Below are 22,561 nucleotides of genomic sequence, written 5' to 3' on the forward strand. Positions count from 1 at the left end.
ATACCTAGTGCCTAGCATATACTGTAGTCTCCGCATACATGGACAATAATCTTTGTGTATGTGGCTGTAAAAAAGTGAAAGCAAGCTCGTCACAATACAAACGTCACTCTCACTGAAATGAAGTTAGCATAATTGGAAAAGCACAAAAAGATCATGATCGTTTTGCATATTCTTGATAGAAGCAAAACCTCTTAATGCAATAAAGGAACGTGATGGTGAATGTCTCTGCTTTCTGTCCGTCATGAAATGATGTGTCGAAGTTATAATGGCCTCTGAATCTTTGTTATTGATTGTTTACATTTAATGTCATCTGATTATCTGCCTGATTATCAATATAAGAAATACCCTTCAAACTCAGTAAACGATTGCAATATTACTTGTGTGGTATATTGGATTCATATGTTCAGTGTTTAAATGCTTTGATTATGAAATGTGACATTTTTCAAAGCCTTCGTATGGGTAGTTGTTCATATTTTAGAATGCAACTGGTTATATCTTAATAAAAAAGCCTTTCAAAAAAAGGAGACTTTTTTCGACATGCTTTACTTAGACATTGTTGACCTACTATACTATGACTTTTTGGGATTTTTTTTGACCTGCTATACCGTAACGTTTTTCGACATACTATGACTTTTTTTCCCACTTTTGGGATTTTTATATATACTGTTACTTTTTTCAACATACTGTACTATGACTTCTTAAGACTTTTGTCGACATGACAAAAAGTCATAGTATGGTATGTCGAAAACGTTATAGTATAGTACTGTATATCAAGAAAGTCAGTCAAAAAGTCCTATATAATAATTATAATAACTATGCAGTAAAGGAAACACTTCTCTCTTTTAATTGATTAAATGACAGCCAAAACCTCGAACTAGAGATTGAAACAAATAGTTTTTTTTTCTTCAAATATTCAAATAATGGATAAGTCCGCTGATAAGGCATTCCAAGAATGCCACTTTGTCTAAGTTGCAGGTCTGGCTGCAGACACGGTTGGGATTGATGTCTCAAAAGGGGAAACTGAACATACATCAAACGCTTGTTGAGTGAGATGCCATCAAAAGGCTTAAATGCAGATTTATTTAGGACTTTCTGGATATAATTTAATGGCTATTTCACCACAGTAAAAGTCCAAACCTCGACAGAGCTATACATCTCCGAATAAATAATCAAAAGAAATATTTTCACATCAAAAAGAAACGCATATTTTATAGATTTAAACATCTAAAGGGAGGCCCTCTTTAAAACACACCTGTCTTCGACACCTGTCTTCTAATCAGGTCCAGTTCACTGAAGCAGCGCTGCATCAGGCACCAGATGTGTGTGTTTGATGGTTGTTTAATCAACCCATCACTACCTGTCAGTCAGAATAAAGGTCAAACAAAGGAAACTCTCTCACACACACACACCTGCCAACACTGCGCCACCTGTCTCTCGCTCCCTCTCCACGGTGCTCCCTCCTGCTTCCTCTCCCCTCCTGCTGACAGGGAACTCTGGCCCCACTTGCTCCCTCCAGGACCGTCTGTACACTCCGCTCCCCTGCTAGAGCTGCTGAGTGCCGGCCACTCGCGACGCCACGGGGCAGGAGATGGGCCGGGGTGAACCCGGGAACCTGGCAGGGAAATCAAAGTGCTCTCAGTGAGAGTGAGCGGTCTAGCTATCGAAGAGTGGCTTCAAGCTCTGGCATGCCTGGCAGATAACGGCCGACACCTTCCTGACCCCTCTCTGATGTGCCTGTGGCTGGAAGAAAGAGCTTGTTATGTACGCAGGTGCGGTGTCATTCAGAAACATACAGTGCAGTCACATATTATCATACCAGCAAACATTTAATTCAAACGTAATATAAATCTAAAACAGGCAATATTCCACACTAACACATCTGTCATGCAAAATAATCATTACTTTAACGTCTATTTCTGGTCATGTTGGGCTTGAGCCTATCCCACTATGCTTTGCGTGTCAGTCAGGGAAACACACCCGAACCCACGCTATAACACAGATAAGAGGGACACTCACCTTTACACTTATGAGCAACTTCAAGTCATCTATAGGACTGTTGGCAGAAAGCAGACCACCTGAATGAAGAACATGACTTCACTCAGAAACAGATTGATCTGACACTGGCTGTTACCCACCAAGCCTCTACTTTCAAGACAAAAACAATTTACAAAGATATTCTGGAAACGTAACATAACTAACAAATAAAGAATATTGAGATGTAAACCAAACTAAGAGAGTTAAATCTTGCCATAATCAAGTAAGTTGAACACCATTCAGGAAGGGACTTCCTTTATTAGTTTGAGCAGCAAAGTGTCAAATGTTTACTGAAGCTTAGTGATGTGAACAGACAGTGATTTTTTTATTGTTTTCACCTTGTGAGTGTGTGTGTGTGTGTGTGTCAAGGCAAAAATGTGGTCCTGGAGACGCGTACTGTATCAGGAACTACCTGAGAAATGGTTTTCCGTACTTTGCCAGGTGTTTATAAGTCCGTTTGTGGATCGATTTTTCTTATCAAGGTGCATCCTGCATCTTACAACCCTGTAAGATGCAGTTAAAACACTTCACAGGTGTGTGGAGATGAGATGAAAAGGAGGGCAGAGTTTAAAGGTGGGTGGGGTTCGAGCAAGGGCGCCGGATGAAGGGTGGTTATGGAAGTAGGGAAGAGAGATTTGGCGGCTGGTGAAATCCAATTGCAAGATAATCTCTAGTTTAAAATGATGTTTGGAAAACCGGAGCGTGACGCTTCTTGACCTTAGAAATAATAGCTTGTTCGAATTTTAATTCAAGGTCCACTTACTTTTTATGGAGGATTATGGCCATCAGTGCTAGTTTTTTCCAGAGCTTTCAGCTGCATCCCCAGTCTTCATCAGCAGCAAACAACTCAGCAAAATATCTGCAGATGAAGGCAGTTGAAAGCTCTAGAAAAAGCTAGTAAGTGGACTTACAACTTGTTTGAAATTTATTCAAATTGCCAGATATATCACATATTACATAACATAACCTTTGCTGAGCCTACACTACAGTAATCATTTTAATCAAAGGAGAACACGAGAGTCTAATTAAACAAAGCTGTACTTTTTACTGTGGCATACAATTATAGACAATTTAACCACAAACCACTTCCTTAAATCTAAAAATAATGTAGGTCAGACAGAGACAGGGAAGAACTAAAACATCCCGTCTGCTGCTGCCTTAAATATTATGGGGGACTGAATTTAAATGAGATGCACGTCAAGAGAATTTTTAGCTGCACTGCTTTGGACTTAGAGCCTCAATCAGTTATTTATGATGGCTGGCATGTCATAGATGTTCAGTTGAAAATGAATGTAAAAAAAAATAAGGACAGGAGATCAACATATAGAGGCCAATCTCAGTGGGCTCAAAGGGGATTATCATCATTTTAAAAGGAAGTCAATAATCGCATTTTCTTCTCTCGCTCTCGTCAGAACAGCATCACCTGCACTTTAGATTTCCCCACCCAAACACAGAATCATCATCAAAACAACACGTTAATCTCTGGAGACGACTCGTAATGGAAAGTATCGTGGCTATTTCCTGCTACAAGCTGTGCTCCATTACCGCAGCGCTCCGATCCAACAGCAGACATCCTTGGAATCACCCCAGAGAAACTGAGACAGGCCCATCAAGCCTCTGCTGTAAGGACATCTTCAATATCCTGTTTACTCCCTCGGCCAAAGTCAACGGTAGTTTACGTCCAAAACACACACACACACACACGTCATCACAATTGTTTTTGTGTGTTCCCTGAACTACCCCTCCGCACTAACACTGCTACTTGTTCTGCCATTTTACATGATGTACTGCCGGTATTTTAGAGCTAATTCACAGCTGCCCCACAGCCAGAGTCCCAGCTATTGATTGAGACACTTAAACCCTCGGCACCCATGAATCCCCCCATGACGACTCCTTAGTATGGAGCTCAGCTCATGTAGTGCAGCACTTTTTTTTATTCCTCAGCTGTGCGTCAGAGTTTAAGTTGTGAAATGTTATAGGCCTATGTGTTAAGTATGTGAGATCCTGAGAGCACTTTGAGAGCTCTGCCCTTGACAACAGGCCTTAAAGAGACGAGGGGAGAGGAGACACGCTGGGCCGACGCCTGCTGGAAGAAGACCTTGGCATTTAGATGGTGGCAGGTTCAGTGTAAACTTTACAAAAAGTTAAAGAGTCGCTTCTTCAGCTGAGGGGAGGAAAAAGAAGGTTAAATTAAAGCTGCAAGCAGCGATGTACGGGCCCTCGTATCCTCCCGCACGTCGGAGGTACTGGCGGGATGCCGGCAGAAGCGGCCATAAATATCTGCGACCATCAGACAGCGAGCCCACAAGTTAGACTTATTTTTAATGATTGGACTGTGTGACACTGGAAATTATGTAGTGCAAATATTTCACCAGTTCCTGTATCCACTATGTGGCGCTAGAGAACACGCGCAAACATGCATTATGTTGCTCTATATCAAGTATAGACCACATCGTGTAAATCCAATTCAGTGTGTCACATAACGACACACGACATAACTAAAAAAGTAAAGTAACTAAAAATGTAACTTTAAAAGTAAAGTAACTTTAAAAGTAACTAAAAAAGTAAAGTAACTAAAAAAGTAACTTTAAAGGTAAAGTAACTAAAAAAGTAACTAAAAAAGTAAAGTAACTTTAAAAGTAACTTTAAAAGTAAAGTAACTAAAAAAGCAACTTTAAAAATAAAGTAACTTTAAAAGTAACTAAAAAAGTAAAGTAACTAAAAAAGTAACTTTAAAAGTAAAGTAACTAACGAAGTAACTAAAAAAGTAAAGTAACTAAAAAAGTAACTTTAAAAGTAAAGTAACTTTGAAAGTAACTAAAAAAGTAAAGTAACTAAAAAAGTAACTTTAAAAGTAAAGTAACTAAAAAAGTAACTTTAAAAGTAAAGTAACTTTAAAAGTAACTAAAAAAGTAAAGTAACTAAAAAAGTAACTTTAAAAGTAAAGTAACTAAAAAAGTAACTTTAAAAGTAAAGTAACTAAAGAAGTAACTAAAAAAGTAAAGTAACTAAAAAAGGAACTTTAAAAGTAAAGTAACTAAAAAAGGAACTTTAAAAGTAAAGTAACTTTGAAAGTAACTAAAAAAGTAAAGTAACTAAAAAAGTAACTTTAAAAGTAAAGTAACTAAAAAAGCAACTTTAAAAATAAAGTAACTTAAGTAAAGTTATGACTTTTCGACATGGTACACTGACTTTTTCATGACTTTTTTCGACATCCTATACTATGCTGTTTATAACTCCGCAGCAACTCCCTTCATCAACATCGATTGTCTTCCTTCAGGATGGAGTCCAATCGCCAAAGACGTTGCACTATTCACATTTGTACAATGTGTAATACATTATTGTGAAATTCTAATGAAGTCTCTCCTGATTGAATGACTTTTTTGACTGTTTTTCGACTTTAACCCCAGTAGAACAAACTGAAAAAACACAATTGGGTTTCATCATTAAATTCTTTTCTTTACTGCATTTGCACATAATTCACTGAACACACAGAAGTCCAGAAGCATCCAATACATAAACTGACCGATGAAAACAAGGTAAAAACAATACGTCTGTAATAAAATACACTTTCATGTTCTTATATGCATAATATAAAAACAATAAAGGAAAATATTTAAATTGCAGTAATTACTATTTACAAAAGGCATTTTCTTTTAAAAGGAACTTTTACAACTTCAGTACCTAAAATAAATCAAACTATATGCAGGTCAGGTGCAGTAGTACAAAAAGGCTTTGATATCAGGAGAGTAAGGTGACAGTTTTACAGCAGGACAGAAAGGCGGGATAAGGCCTGATGAACATTAGGTAGCCTGGAGGAGTTCACCAATGAGGAGCGAGTGCTTTTCCTCCGTTTCGTCTCTGGCCGGTCCAGGTTGCCTTCCAACCCAGCTGATATCACGCAGAAGTTCCAAATCATCAAGGTTGATAGGGTGAGGTCATCGCTAACGGAAATAACGAGCCTGTTGACGAGGGCAAACATATCAATAGTACAAACTACTAAACTTTTTCCCCCTATCATGTCCTACAGCCCGTCAACGGCCTCCCTACTGCACAGACCTGCTTCTTCCTGTTTCGCCTGCCCCCTTACACGAGCCAGGTCATCCTCGCTGAGCGTCTGCGTTACTCCATCCACAACTGCCCCTCCATCGACAACTACATGCTGACCCACAACACCGACGCAGCAGACAGCTCCGACACAGAGGAGTGAAGCGGCCAGCTGTGGTCAACCTGGTGATGAATGTATCTTCTCCCATGCCATGCACATTATGCACTGAACACAGACTTCTATTCGCCAAACCTGTAAGGTAGTGTACTGTACTGTTTATATGTTGGTTGAAATTAAAGATATGTGTAGTTTTGGTTTTCCAAATGTGCAAGGTGTTGTAATTAATGCAGTGCTTACTCTGAATCAACACTACAGGGATACGGAATAAGAGTTTTTCAAATAAAAATAAAGTAACTAAAAAAGTAACTTTAAAAGTAAAGTAACTTTAAAAGTAACTAAAAAAGTAGAGTAACTAAAGAAGCAACTTTAAAAATAAAGTAACTTAAGTAAAGTTATGACTTTTCGACATGGTACACTGACTTTTTCATGACTTTTTTTGACATCCTATACTATGCTGTTTATAACTCCGCAGCAACTCCCTTCATCAACATCGATTGTCTTCCTTCAGGATGGAGTCCAATCGCCAAAGACGTTGCACTATTCACATTTGTACAATGTGTAATAAATTATTGTGAAATTCTAATGAAGTCTCTCCTGATTGAATGACTTTTTTGACTGTTTTTCGACTTTAACCCCAGTAGAACAAACTGAAAAAACACAATTGGGTTTCATCATTAAATTCTTTTCTTTACTGCATTTGCACATAATTCACTGAACACACGGAAGTCCAGAAGCATCCAATACATAAACTGACCGATGAAAACAAGGTAAAAACAATACGTCTGTAATAAAAATACACTTTCATGTTCTTATATGCATAATATAAAAACAATAAAGGAAAATATTTAAATTGCAGTAATTACTATTTACAAAAGGCATTTTCTTTTAAAAGGAACTTTTACAACTTCAGTACCTAAAATAAATCAAACTATATGCAGGTCAGGTGCAGTAGTACAAAAAGGCTTCGATATCAGGAGAGTAAGGTGACAGTTTTACAGCAGGACAGAAAGGCGGGATAAGGCCTGATGAACATTAGGTAGCCTGGAGGAGTTCACCAATGAGGAGCGAGTGCTTTTCCTCCGTTTCGTCTCTGGCCGGTCCAGGTTGCCTTCCAACCCAGCTGATATCACGCAGAAGTTCCAAATCATCAAGGTTGATAGGGTGAGGTCATCGCTAACGGAAATAACGAGCCTGTTGACGAGGGCAAACATATCAATAGTACAAACTACTAAACTTTTTCCCCCTATCATGTCCTACAGCCCGTCAACGGCCTCCCTACTGCACAGACCTGCTTCTTCCTGTTTCGCCTGCCCCCTTACACGAGCCAGGTCATCCTCGCTGAGCGTCTGCGTTACTCCATCCACAACTGCCCCTCCATCGACAACTACATGCTGACCCACAACACCGACGCAGCAGACAGCTCCGACACAGAGGAGTGAAGCGGCCAGCTGTGGTCAACCTGGTGATGAATGTATCTTCTCCCATGCCATGCACATTATGCACTGAACACAGACTTCTATTCGCCAAACCTGTAAGGTAGTGTACTGTACTGTTTATATGTTGGTTGAAATTAAAGATATGTGTAGTTTTGGTTTTCCAAATGTGCAAGGTGTTGTAATTAATGCAGTGCTTACTCTGAATCAACACTACAGGGATACGGAATAAGAGTTTTTCAAATAAAAATAAAGTAACTAAAAAAGTAACTTTAAAAGTAAAGTAACTTTAAAAGTAAAGTAACTAAAAAAGTAACTTTAAAAGTAAAGTAACTAAAGAAGTAACTCTAAAAGTAAAGTAACTAAAAAAGTAACTATAAAAGTAAAGTAACTAAAAAAGTAACTAAAAAAGTAAAGTAACTAAAAAAGTAACTTTAAAAGTAAAGTAACTTTAAAAGTAACTAAAAAAGTAAAGTAACTAAAAAAGTAACTTTAAAAGTAAAGTAACTAAAAAAGTAACTTTAAAAGTAAAGTAACTAAAAAAGTAACTTTCAAGGTAAAGTAACTAAAAAAGTAACTTTAAAAGTAAAGTAACTAAAAAAGTAACTTTAAAAGTAAAGTAACTTTAAAAGTAACTAAAAAAGTAAAGTAACTAAAAAAGTAACTTTAAAAGTAAAGTAACTAAAAAAGTAACTTTAAAAGTAAAGTAACTAAAAAAGTAACTTTAAAAGTAACTTTAAAAGTAAAGTAACTTTAAAAGTAACTTTAAAAATAAAGTAACTTTAAAAGTAACTTTAAAAGTAAAGTAACTTTAAAAGTAACTAAAAAAGTAAAGTAACTAAAAAAGTAACTTTAAAAGTAAAGTAACTAAAAAAGTAACTTTAAAAGTAAAGTAACTAAAAAAGTAACTTTAAAAGTAAAGTAACTTTAAAAGTAACTAAAAAAGTAAAGTAACTAAAAAAGTATGTGGGGGGGGATGTGAAATACGTTATTTTACTTTCTTCCTGAGAATTACACAAGAAGATCGATATCGCTCTCATGTCTACAGTTAATGTGACAGTTGCTTAGCTTAGCATTAAAGGCCTGCACACACTGGGAATTAAAACAGCAACATTTAGCAGATGAATAACCACAATCAGAGGATCTGGAGGCAAAAATAATGAGCGTGAATCTTCCTCTTTAAGTTCAACTTTGGTGAACAGTAACAATAATTTGCAATGTTGACTAACGGCACCAAGCCTTTTAGGTGACAGAGAGCATGAGTCCACAATAGAGGAAGCAATCAGAACCGTGCAACTGTTCTACAAAAGAACAATGGTTTGCAGACAGTTACAAGACAAGAATTTATGGTGTAAATATGTTGAATCTTTTGAATAATCCGTGTGAAATTCATTGTCCCCTTAGCGACCGAGCTATGCTAACGAGCTATGCTAACAGTCAGTTAGCAAGCTTGATAGCTCTGACAACTTTGTTTTCCCTCTTCAGTAATGTTTTTATAAGCAAAATGCCAGGGGGAAGTTAACAGTGGAGAGAAAACAGAAAAGAAGCCGGAGAAGCTATTGTGTGTGACTGGTACTAGCCCGACCAAAACCGGCATTTGAGTTACACAGCCAGCTAGCCAGGCAAGCTAGCTATTTCCCTCTGCTAAGCTAAGCTGCTACTTGCTTCATATTTAGAATATACAATTCAAAGTTGTAATTTCTTACCTAACTCTCAAAACTATTCTTTTAATACACAAAACAAAAGTTGTTTTCTGGTGCTGTTAAAGGTCGGCTTTCATTTGAAATGTCTGTAAACAGGAAAGGAAACCAGGTTATACTATCAATTCTAATCATGTGAGAAACACACAAACCTTTCATTTTCAAACTTTTACATTAACACACTGTGCGTTTGTGAATATACCTGTAAATTGAAGAAGAGTTCACTGTAAAGTCATTATGCGATTGTTCATATTTTTTCGTCTAAAATAGTAAAATAACTGATGAAAGTCGCAAATCATGTCTCGTGCCCGTCATAAAATATGAGGAGCATCTCCATGTGTGTGGCGCCATGCAAATCCTCTGAAAACCTACAGTCTAATCAGCACACTAGAGATTATTTCCATTTCATTACATTGCCACTCAGCCAGCTTTGTTTGGCTGAGTCTACGTTTGCCTTTGAAAATCAACGGCACCTTTTGTCTGAAACTGCTGTAACGTTTCCAGCAATGATCAGATAGCACTTCTGCTATTTTTACTTCTAGTTGTGGCACTGGCCCAGAAAAATAAGATCCGAGTTGATTAGTGAAGCCTGCGAACCCTTTGTGGTGCATCTAAAAGGACGCCTTCATCTCAAGACACACAATAGAACTGAAAAATGCAGATATTACTAAATAACAGGATCTCATTCATCCTTTTTAAGCACACCAAGAATACCAGCTATTTCTTTGAATGACTGAATGAATAAGGAGACATTTTAAGATACTTTTATTTTAGGGCAATTGTCAGGTGCTTAGTCACCCTGAGAAGGTGAGAATCAAGAGTACAATGGGACACAGTGCGGGCTAAGATCTCCTTGACTCACCCTTTTCCCATTTCTCTGAGAGTCCTCTATCCCACGATGTCAGTGTTTCTCTCATTTCCTCTCAACCGTCTCTTCTTCAGACAATGCTTAAATATTGTGTCAGAGAGCATCCTGTCATCCAGTAAGTGATGGGATCGATGATCGGGTGGGATAGTCGCAGAGGGAAGTCTTCGCAGCATGAAAATGCACACACACACTCACCACCAATCACTAGCAATTACAGCTCGTAGGTGAAAAAGGTTATTGAGCAGCAGAAGTGCTGAGTGATGGAGTCCGTATGGCTCATGTACACACAGACACACACACACACACACACACCTACACACACACACACACACACACACACACACACACACACACACACACACACACACACACACACACACACACACACACACACACTAATACCTGAATATGGTCTAAGCGCCCATTATAAGAGGTGCTTTCCACTGATTGAAGTCTTAACATTCCCATCCGGTGCTGATTCCCTCATCATTTCGCCTGAATGAGTATCCCGTCCTCCCTTCACTCAGCCCACTAGTCAGTCAATCAGGCGAGTTCACTGTGTGTCAACGCCTCCAGCAGCTCCAGCAGCTCCAGCCAGCCTGCGGACCAGGAGGCGGGCAGGGAGCGGCCGGATCAATGTCCTGAAGTCTGAGGGAGACAAAGCCAGCCGAGATCCGGGGGCCTGCAGCGTCCCTCCCTGCTGGACTCTGTCAATTCCACTCATCTCCCTCCGCTGACTCGGACCTCATGAGTCTCTCAGCTGAAGAAATAAGTGGACTCTTTCACCCGCTGGAGATCAAAATCACCTAGAGAGGCAAGAGGCGAGGTGTCAGAGCAGGTTTAAGTCTGTGGACAGTAGTTACAGAAAGTAAATTACACGTACTGCAGCTTTAATTAGAAATAACACTTTAGATTACCAAATAGGATTACACAGATAGCTATGCTAACACAGCTAAATGGCACAGACCAGCCAGCATAGCATTAACCCAAACAACGGAAGGTCATTAGTTTTGCAGGTATCGGTCATAAACCAAAAGAGTCAATACATAAAAAGCTTGAAGTGATGTTGGAACTAGAGGGAGACCGACAGACCATGACCATGAATACTGTCACTGAGAAGGAATATGCACTTTCGTAAGGTTTGAATTCATGTTAACTCTTGATAAATTAAATGGTACAGCTCATGTTGATTTATCCTGATACAAAATGCATTTTTTACAATTTGCACAGTGATTCATCTTTTATTTGTTTATTATTTAATGTGGTTAATGATTAAATTAAGGAAACAGAACTATAATATGTTTGTAGGATGTTGTTTGTTCTGAGATATAGTCTAGGGAAAAGACTCTTGAACTTTAATATTCATTTTGGCTCTGGGATGAGGCCCGGTCCTCTTTGCCCCTGTGACAGCAGACGACAGCAGCAGAAGCTGAAGCCTGAATTATTGAGGAAAGGCCATGAAAACTTTAAGAAGAAGAAAATGATGTTGATACGAAAGCTTAAAGTAAAATACTGAGTAACCAACAGTAATGTTTAGGTTACCTGTCAAAACTGTTTTTGCTTATTAAAATCCAAACTTTAATCTAATCCATACAGTAAGAGGTTGTACTTTCTATTTTGCATTTGTATTAAGTTACTGTGTTTTGTGTAGGAATATTATGTAATCATGGTATCACACATACAGACTGTTACCATGATGACATACTGCACTGAATTGTGTGATAGAGATGTTTTTCTTACCTTCCCTTCTTGCCTTATTGATATAAAACTATACCAAAGTAAAAATGTTGGTGTTTAAAAGAGCAAAGACATGAACTTAAAGCTTCCACTATTCTAACTTCCTTATCATCATGAAAGTCAGACCCTCGCTGTTGAAACACAGTAATGGCTTTAAGTTATTCAGTGAGCTCTCCAGACCTTTTTCTCCCTCACTGTGGTCATAGATGCACCTGATTCATCTGAACTCCTGCTGGATTAAACACAGTTCAGGATCCTTCATAGCGAAGATTATAGTTGATTTTAGTCTACGGAGTCTCATACTGAACACTGAGCACCGGTAAACACACAAGGACACACAGGCAGCCCACAGGAGCCCACCTGACTGGTCTCAGCCACATAAGCTGATTATGCAGAGGAGGGACACAATTAACAGTAATCAATTTATACAACCCAGCTGTCGGTGCCAAGCAGACAGTAAGTGTACAGATGGAGATTGAGCGAGGGGTTACGTAACAGCAAAGCCTCCATCCACTTGACTGACAGAGAGAAATCCTGCCTCTCTACCTCCACTCTGGACAACAATAGACTGACACTCGCAGTGGCGTCCAGAGAGGCTAATCTGGATCTGCTAATCTGGATCTGCTAATCTGGATCTGCTAGTGGCAAAACATGGCAGACATGAATATACACCCCTCATGGCAGAAGCTGAAATAGTTTTTTTAATATTTGAATGAGCAGGCTAAATACCCTGTGTGGGAAACACAGACAGCTAGACAACTAACTACAGACAATGGGATAACTATATAAACAATAGGCAACAACAATTAGCAATTATAAACCGGGATAGAAAATATAAGGATTGTGCAAGAACCCAATTCAATAACTTTCCTGTCGTTTCCTGCTAACCTCAGACAGGGCTTCAGGACATACACGTTCACTTCAATCCAATTAGTAAAAAAACAGCATGCTGCATGTTGGCCCTCTCAAACAATAGCCCAGCCTGCCTGAGCGAGGCCAGTTGTTTGGGGGCCAGACAGCTGCATGCAAACTGACCTGTCTGGGGCACTTTGGCCAGCAGCATCATCAGCCTCCTGTACTCCTGGTACTTCTTGTTCTTGGCCTCAGTCCTGTTACAAACGAGGACAACAAACAGAAGTTTAAAAGAGGAGCATGTTCGTGTGTCTAGAGGTGTTGAGTCAAACAGCACTTTCTGAGTTTCAGCCCTCGTTCAAGTGGCCTCATCTGCTGACTTATGTAAGTATTTAAAGCTCTGCAGGATGTTCACACTTGGATGTCACATTTGAGCTGTCGAGGTTACACGCGAGCCAGTGCAGCCAGACATTGCCTTTGAATTAGCACATAATTAGTACTTCTAATGTGAAGTGCTAGAGGTGGCACAACGCACCTGTCAATGTGTGAGATGTGACTGGTACACTCAAAAATAGCCAATTTAATATTTTACCAACCACCGTTGTGCCTGTGTGACGATGACATAATGTAGAACTTTTTACAGACTGCTGGTACCTTAAAAAGTTGAAAAAAATGCTCACACTGATAATGCAAACTTGATGTTAAGCAGGTGGTTACCATTGTCACCGCATGCTAAAATGAGCTAAACAGCGGTAAACAAAGTACAGTTGAAGCTGATGTGATTAGTTTTGCAGGTATTTGGTCTTGAACATACACAAAAGTATTGGATAAATTAAAAATGTTGGCCTGATGAGGGCGCTAGATGTAAAGTTAAAGGTTGACCAAAGTTTTTACGATTCATCCTCAGGGGAACATGAATGTTTGAACCTAATTTTACCGCAATCCATCAAATAGTAATAAGAATCTTTACCCCCTTAACTACAAATGTCAACCTCAGAGTAGAAATAGGGAAACGGTCAGGGGTCACCAAAGTCAGAGAGATTCATCCTGTGGGGACCATGAATGTTTCAACAACATTGTATGGCGGCAAATATTTGAAGTTGTGGACCGACTGACATTACCTTCCCAAGGTGGTTGTAACAATAAAATAAATGCTTCAAATTTCAAACACTTAATACATTGTAAGGTCTAATAAGCAAAAATAATCCATCTGAGGAAGAAGTTAAATTATAATCATATTTAACAAAATGTGCTTAAACTGTAGGGAAGGTTAAAAAAAATCTATTCAGTTACTCATTGCGACAAGGGAAGGAATCCAAAAAGTCTTTAGATTCCCACGCGTCTTTCTCTCTGTGGTGCCTAGAAGAATGAGTAATGCGTTCGCAAGGCTTAGGGGGCATTAACGTGCCTGTGAGCGAGGGAGGGAGACAGACAAAGAGGGCCGAGGGCTGCTGTGGAGTAAAGGCTGTAGAGAAGGTGTCCAATTATCCCAACGAGAGAAAAACACAGTCAGATGATGAGCGTAACCCAGCCTGAAGCCAGCAAGACAGATGCACTGAGAGAGAGCGCGAGAGGGGAAATCATTCTTGTATCTAATGTTTCAGAAAAGCGGAGGAAAAACTCTGGCGTGCTAACATAACTTTTACAATCTTATAATGTCAAATGTGTGTGCACCTTCTGTTTGGACAGTTTTATAATGTATGTACATGTAGGAGTCGCATGTTCAGCGCACATTGACTTCAGTCTATACCATAAAAGTCCATAAAGATCCGACAGGGTTGTTTAAACACAGACAGAGAGACTGATGGCTGTTATGTGAATAAGATGCACAGATTGCAGATCGGGTAATTAAGGTTGAAAATATTACCTCATAACTATCACATAAGATTTAGCAAAAGATACTGTATGACAATAATTATTTGTACCTGAATAGGAAATGCTATGAAAAACAAATAGCAGTTTTTCATCACCATAAACCTGAACGATAACTGACCACTGTGTTGCTCCTGAGACTTCATGTACGTACATGTATGCGAGTGTGCACAATCACATGTGTTCCTGCATGCAGGCGTGTAAACTCACGGGATCGCGGTGCAGTATTTCTGCAGCAGGAAGTTGGACAGCTCCTGAAGGATTGGCTGGCTGTGCAGGGCGACAAACTGTTCCCGACAGACCTGACAGGAGGAGGAAGAGGCAGAGAGAAGCGTACTTGTTACTCAAACCCTTGACCGACAAGATTGAACACCTCTGCTGTGGCTGTATGGAGAGGTCTGTGTGTAAAACAGAGGGTAGAGTGTGGATTTGATTTACAATGCTGCAGTGCTGACACACAACACAAAACCTTGAAGAAAGAAGAGCCATTCATTGTGCTGCAGGTTATCATACAGAAGAGGACAAAGGACATGTGAAACATGTATTTGAGTTAGATATTCCTGAGATCTAAACAGCAGTCTATTCAGATCTTCACATTGCTAAACACGAGAGAAATAGACTTGAAGTGTAAAAAGAAAAGCTGCCCGGCATCCGTGAGATGCATCAGTGTGAATTTATACATTTAATAAAATAATCTATTAGTAAGTTGTGTTGTGACTATTTGCAAATACAGTTGTGTGCCTCTGACAATTAGTCAAGTTGCAGTTTATATCAGAGTCTGTCCAAAATGTCTTTTTATCCTATTTAGACATTTGTGTGACATTGTCACAATTAGCATATCAATTCTTAAATTATGAGCAAAAACTTGTTTTGTGAGGCTACTGTGGCTAAAATCTAATCCGTTCATCCCTGAGTCCAGGGTGGATGTTTGTGTCTTCAAATTTGACAATACATATATTCAAGATCTCTTATAGTATGTTATGAGTGCAAAACTCACATGCTTGCTGTGTGTACAAGATTGACTCAAAGGAAATTACAAGTTCTTAATCCATATTTATTGCAAGTTTGTTGTTGTGTTGGCCGCATCAACATAAATAGTTGGTGGTGCCATTAAACCATTGGAGAAGAAGAGGGGGCAAAAAAAGGATCACCAGATTAGTTTTCCTCAGGGCTGCTATAATTTCACCTTAGCCTAGCGTAAAAGCTTTTTTCGTTCTAACATTTTTGTAGCAGTGAGAGCCGCCTGACCGATCACATGCCTCTTCCGAACCAGTTTCTGTGCAAAACTAGCCACAGCTTACTAAAACCCACTAGAGCTTTGTGCAGTTCAAACAGCAACAGACACAATCTTCATGTTTATCTTCTCATAAGCTCTCAGTCATTGTTTGCACACATCTCACAGTGACATCACTCAGAAACCCGGCAGGCAGGTTCAGAAAACGAAGGGGGGGGGGGGGGGGGATGAATCAGTCACCATTAAAATAAAAGACCTTCTTGACGTGCTTAGGTGTTGACTAAGATATCGAATACCCCTCCTCTGCCGCTCCGTTCAATTACCGGTGTAATGAGGAAAGCGTACGCACACATCAAGAGAATATGAGAGAGAATAAATGTTCTGAGAGGGAACTGCTTCATTGGTTGTAACTCCTCTGAGATTGGATGAAGACATAAAACTGTGACTGTGCTCTGAAGCTACATCTACAGAGAACTGGGTCTTTATGGTAATTCGATCCATTTAATGCAACGCTGTGTCTCAGTCTGGGCCTGAAGACAAGCTAGTTTCAGCAAGCAGGGACAGTCATTTATTCAGGCTCTATCTGATGGTGCTACCTGCAAGCCAGCAGCCTGCAAAATATATGAAACTGGGAGAATATTCTGTTTAGTTAACTGGCTTTATAAAGCTTCTACTTTAGCACAAGCACAAGGGATGCTACAAAAAAAAAGGAAATCTGGATGTAAAGGCAAGAGAGAGGCAGAGGATCTGAATCACACGTGTAACTGTAAGCTTCAATTAATCAGCAAAAAGAAAGGTGAATTCTAAACCGTGATGATAGACCGACAGGATGACACAGCTCTGAAAGGATGCTGAGGATGAGGAATGGGGGAAAAGAGAAAGGATGCACTGTAATGGGATACCTTGTTCATGGTGTCCACAGTGAGGGCGTGGGTCCAAAAACAGTCGTGAACTGAGACGAACGTCAGGCCGGCACTGAGACGAGAGGAGAGAAGAGGGGTGAAGGGAGTGAAACCAGAAAAAAAAAGAGCATTGAAGGCAGAGTAGACATTAAAAATGCACGACGATAATTGCTAAAACCCTGGCCGACGTTCATTCAAATCATGTGCGAGTTCTCACACCTGTCAAGAGGCCCAGTCTGTGAATTGAGCGAACATTACAAGGCATATCATACAATGCTTACCGTATCTGAGGTGATAATTGCATTCAAGATGAGAGGGTACATTGACAAAGCTATATGAGGTCATGCACACATGGAGAGACAATATCAGAAGCATATTACAGACTGCCTTTATAAATCAAATGACTCCAAGAGGAGACAAATGCATCTCTGTGTAACTTGAGGTGTTCCAGATATCCATGCTGTAAGTACAGTATGTTGAACGGTACCTGTAGCAGTGGAGAGCAGTCAGCATCATGTGTGTGGAGTCCAGAGAGTGAATGAAGTTTGGCGGGAAGGCATTCTTCTGTTTAACGGTGTCTGGCCTCCTGTGAAGGGACAAAAACCAAAGTACAGACATTAGAATATGTACTTTGCTGCTTTCTAATACAAAATGGGACGTTTCAGCCAACTTAATTCACACGACTGAAGTGGCCTCGTTATGAACTTCTCTGGTAACAATCCTATATTTTGATTCCCTTTTTAGGTTTATGCACTACTCAGGAGACAGCGCATGTTAATAAGAATTGCATTAAAAAGCCCTGTTCTTTGGAGGATGTTTTTAAGTCAGAGGTTACAGTACATTTGCTGGTGAGTGAAAGTGGTCGTGGCTTAGCGAGTGCAGAGCTGTGGTTAGATATGGAGCTTGTAGAGGACCGCTAGACTCCACAGACACCTCGCTCACACTCATTGCTAGATCCAAACACACAGTCTGACCTTTTGTATATCACTGTGTATCACAAGAGCTGTTCTATATGATGAGCCTGGTTATCTAGTCGCCTCAAACCACAAAGCAAGAAAAAGCAAGAAAAAGAGGAATTTAGATTTTTGTTATAAAAACAATATTTTCTTTTGTACACATTTATACGACTCTATATAATTTAAAGAAGTGAGCTGTTTGGTGAGCGGATTTTGTAAACTTTGGAAAGAGCAAAGCTACCCCTTTCCCCTTGTTTACAGTGGTCGTGCTAAGCTAAGCTAAATGTCTAACTAACACCACCAGAAAGGTGCATGTTAAGAGTAACTGAGGAACTTTTATCTGATTATGAAACAGGCTCAGCTTCATCCGGAAGGAGGGGTTTTCTAAAAGGGACTCTGGTGCTCAGAAACACTACCACTGTACTGCAAAAATCAACACTAGATTAAAGGTCCTTGTAGTATCTTAAAGGAAAAGTTTTTTTTATTACTTTTTCAAGGACAGCAACAGGACTATCACAATAACTACTTTTGTTAGATAATATATTGTCCCAGAAATAATTGCGATAAACAATATTATTGTCATTTTAAGACCATTTTATGCCAGAGATATAATAATAATACAGTAATGCAAATACACCCGTTCAAACAGCAATTCACTTTAAATTTTTAAGAATATTCAGAAATTGGAATTTGAATGCAATATATCAAATTAAAAGCACTATTAACAAAAATGTGCAATGTCTGCGCAATGCCCAATTCTTATAATGGCGGGAAAACCCTGCTTTTTATGTAAACACAACGGCCAATATCGAGCAAGTGATCAAGATCAAGTCTATATATTGTACGATAAGTTGCTAACGTGATTATCGTGACAGGCCTAGTTAAGGCTCATATTAGGAAGTCATAGTGACAGAATAACAGGTGTAGTAAACAACACAAACATGCATCATTGATATTATTAATCACACATGTGCTTTCCCTGCTATGACAATTCTAAAAGGACTGATTTGAAAAGGTCAAAATAGATTTCAACATCAATACCTATTTTCTGCTACGTGACCCTCATAGTCAATATGAGAGCACACAAATACAGAAGTGACAGAAAATAAACAGTACAAGGTAATATGAATGCAGCACTGCTGCTACTGGTGATGGAACTGGCAGTGAGAAAAAAAAAAAAAAAAAAAAAATGCCAATCTGTATCCCATGTTCCCATTACCCTGAGCCTGTGCCATTCAAATCCTCTGGGCTGCCACAGACCAGAACGCTCTTCTAATGGGAATGGAGACAGAGCGGAGAGAGCTTGGGCCAAACCCAAAGCTAACACACACACACACACACACACACACACACACACACACACACACACACACACACACACACACACACACACACACACACACACACACACACACACACACACACACACACACACACACACACACACACACACACACACACACACACACACACACACACACACCGGATGCCTGTCTGTCAGTCTTGTTTACCTTCTGTCCGCTTTATTTTTGGCTAGGGAATGTTAGACTTTTATCAGAGCGCCTTTAGTTCTGCTGTGTCGGGCTTGAGCTGAACAAAAACAAGATTCCTAGAGATTTATTTGCAAGCTCACTCGGCTGTCTGCACTTAGGACGAGACTGTCTTTCTCTTTTTCCCCTACATGTGTACACAAAATAAACATGTCACCTTTATCTCCCGTAGGCGTGACAGATTGGAAAGCTGCAAAGTCAGTCCTCTAAGGGTTAGCAAGCACAGCTCTCTAAAGTGTAACTGTTCTCCCTATAGAGCTGATGGTTCACTTCGGTTCACAAGAGATGACGAACGTTGTCATAGGGCTTAGCATTTAATGTTGGTTTAGAGGCCTGGATAATCAGCCGTCCCCTAAAGACGAGAGGGACGGAGGCTTCACTGTCACTACCCCGTCTGCGACTATTTACATATTTAGACGCTGGACGAGCTTTTTTTTAGGGTCCTTAATTACAGAGAGTGTGTGAGCTCCCGTTTTGCATGTGTGGAAGGAAAAGCGGCGGAAAAATCGACCATGTCCGGTTTGGCTCAGAATGTCAGCCTGTGAAACACTGACGCTTTCCTCTGACAGCGAATTTCAAGTTTCAAGCGAGACGGCCTTTCTGAGAGGCATCCCGCCCTCGCCGCTTCAACTCCCTCCACCCCTCCCTGCTGCTCTGGCTGCTTTTTAAGAACTGGCACCGCTGTAGATGTCAGATTGAGGACGGCTGTCAGTCCTCGTCATATCTGTCTTCAGCGCCCTCACTCCCGTCTTCCCTCGACTTTCCGTCGCCGGCTCTTTTTGTCCTCTACTCACCTCTGTCAGTCGTCTCTTTTTAAACTCTATCTCCACATTTTTCTCTCGCCTGCCTGCCACAGCGGTCATTCACTGATCCCGAACTAGCACGTATTCAAGGAACACCACAAATCACAGTCTTCTTTATCCCAAAAGGTCAAATATCATCTATTGAAGTAGACTACCACTCAGTAAATCACTGATGCAAAAGGAGCCGGTGTATTAATTTAATGTGAAATGTCTTGAATACGTTCGCATTAAATCTTCTTTTAGTAACCTATTGGCATCAAAAGAATAAAGCTTCTCTGTCGGAGTAAAAATAATCTAGTTATAATCCTTCTGAACAACCACTGTTAACTTTGGCAGATATTTTAGATTTAGTCAAAGTCTTACTCTTTGGGTGAAATGCTTAATGGTTTTAGACACATTTTAGTTTTAGTTGAAGAAAACTCATTACATTCTAATAATAAGTAACTTTTAGTCAAAATGTTTTCTGTCTTGCTTTTATCAGTCAAAAATTATTTTTAAGTCATCAAATTATATTGAACATTTCAATCAATCTGGTGCAGCCAAAACAAGTAATTTTGTCATTTTAGTCAGTTATTTCACATGAGCTTTTATCTTGTCAATAACATGCAAAAATATGCGTTAAAACAATCCTACCCGAAAAAAACAAGCCCCAACCCGACCTGCAAGCTTTCTTCGTCAGCGATATTGCATGTTTGATGTACAGTATGTTGACGCGGTCTCATCTTAGTCGTCATATTACATTTCGTCATAGTTCTATTACACAAAATTAACACTGTCAATATGTTAGACATGATAAAATGTGGATTTGCTCAGGTTTTAAAGTTGTTTTTACTGTTTATTTCAATTTAGTTAAACTTCCACGATGAAACTCTAATTCAGCCCATTGTTTTTTTGCTGATGTTAAATAATGTCACATACTTCTCATAAGATGAACTCATTTAAAGATGCGTTGTTTGCTGCTGACTTAGTGTATTTTGCCATTCACTAAACCTTTTTTGCATAAACCCCCTTTTTTCTTGTTAATGACTGTATACTATTTTAGCAGTAATATGATTTTGCAGTATATGTGTTGTACATCCATAATGAAGCTTCTGGACAAAATAGTTTAAACTACTTTTATGAACTAATTTCGATCACTTTGCTTTTAAAGGTTTTCCAAACACCTCTGATGCCATTACCTACTTTATGACAGCTGCAAAGTTACATCCGAGTTTGAGTAGGCAATTAGTGGAAATAGCCAGTGGAGAAAGAGCTTTTGTGCAGCTGAAAATGAAGTTCTTGAAAAAGTAAGCTAATTGCCTCCAGAGAGCTCTACTTTCTACTTCCATTCACCTCTAAAAGCTAAACCGAGAGTTGTCAAGCTGTCTGCACTACATTATAGAAACCTGTGAATGCAAACTCACTAAAGACACAAAAACAAAACCAAGACAAAAATGTTTTCCTGCTGTAAGCACAATTTCTCTCATCAGCTATCCGCTGTCTTTGTTCCGGGGCACCAATATGACACTTCAGCACAAAATGTCAATGAGCGAGAATGAGAGAATAAAGAAGTTTTTCATCTGCTGTGGGTCAGTTTCAGTACGAGAGCAGAGAAACAGATGTTCGTTGCAGGACGACTTACTCTTTGGAGTCATGGCTGATCTGGAGGTTGATGTGTTGCATGGTACTCTTCAGCTGGAGAGGCAAAACAAAGACAAACAAATAAGTGGGATATTCATCTCAAACCATACATTTTTTCATTGTTTGTTCTTAACATAAAAAAAAATAAAAAACATTTTTTTTAAATACATACAACAGCTAAAAAAGTCAATTTCCACACGATGAGGCATTCAATAATAGTAATACAATTTGCAATTAAATACATTAAATGCCCGGTTCATTACATGAGAGGCAGACCACAAAATCAACACAACAAAACCATAGCTGACATGAGTCCCTTCACCTGAAGGACATTTCCAAATAAGTAATCAAGCCAAACCTAAAGCCATTTAGATTTCTTGCCTCAGGTTGACTTATAATTGGTCATCACTTTCTCAACCCAATTGAAACCCAATTCAGGGTGAAAGTCAATAAATTGACTAACAAATCATGCTTGATAACACATATAGAAGCAGATCTATAACCACCGGTCCATCTGTCCATCCCTCTTCCAGCTGCTTATGTAGGTCAGGGTGTCACAAGGTGGCAACGTGAAGCCGCAGAGACGCAACGCAGGCGACTTGAACCCTAAAGGCTGCGATTGTGGTTCAACGGTTCAACTCTGCTTTACTGATTAAAAATAGCTGTGCTCGTCTTTGTAATGGAGGCTATACGCCTTTATTGGAGAATTAAACCCAGTGTCAGATATTATATTTCAAAATGGGTATTAAATCTTATTATAACAAATGTTATTAAAACCATTTTATTTTTTCTGCTGTGCTGAGTTATTTTACACCATCATATGAACATCATA

General features: G+C 39.4%; 1 protein-coding gene across 2 annotated transcripts in view; it reads right to left on the reverse strand.

Annotated features, from left to right (window-relative positions):
• Window positions 1–10,096: 10,096 nt before the first annotated feature.
• polrmt (polymerase (RNA) mitochondrial (DNA directed)) overlaps window positions 10,097–22,561 on the reverse strand; it is a gene marked incomplete at its 5' end in the record, with an annotated part of 45,246 nt that continues 32,781 nt past the window's right edge. Inside the window, 7 exons of one of the 2 annotated variants that reach the window (XR_013767067.1) lie at window positions 10,097–10,515; window positions 10,554–11,009; window positions 12,976–13,049; window positions 14,875–14,966; window positions 16,801–16,873; window positions 17,288–17,386; window positions 21,731–21,783. Coding sequence is in view for 1 of the 2 variants with exons in the window: in XM_079158526.1 (XP_079014652.1) it covers window positions 10,960–11,009; window positions 12,976–13,049; window positions 14,875–14,966; window positions 16,801–16,873; window positions 17,288–17,386; window positions 21,731–21,783 (441 nt within the window). Of the gene's footprint in view, window positions 11,010–12,975; window positions 13,050–14,874; window positions 14,967–16,800; window positions 16,874–17,287; window positions 17,387–21,730; window positions 21,784–22,561 lie in introns of both variants that reach the window. The other variant, XM_079158526.1, reaches the window with a different exon arrangement.

Source organism: Pholis gunnellus, assembly GCF_910591455.1.
Source record: "Pholis gunnellus genome assembly, chromosome: 4".
In the NCBI taxonomy this organism is placed as follows: Eukaryota; Metazoa; Chordata; class Actinopteri; order Perciformes; family Pholidae; genus Pholis; species Pholis gunnellus.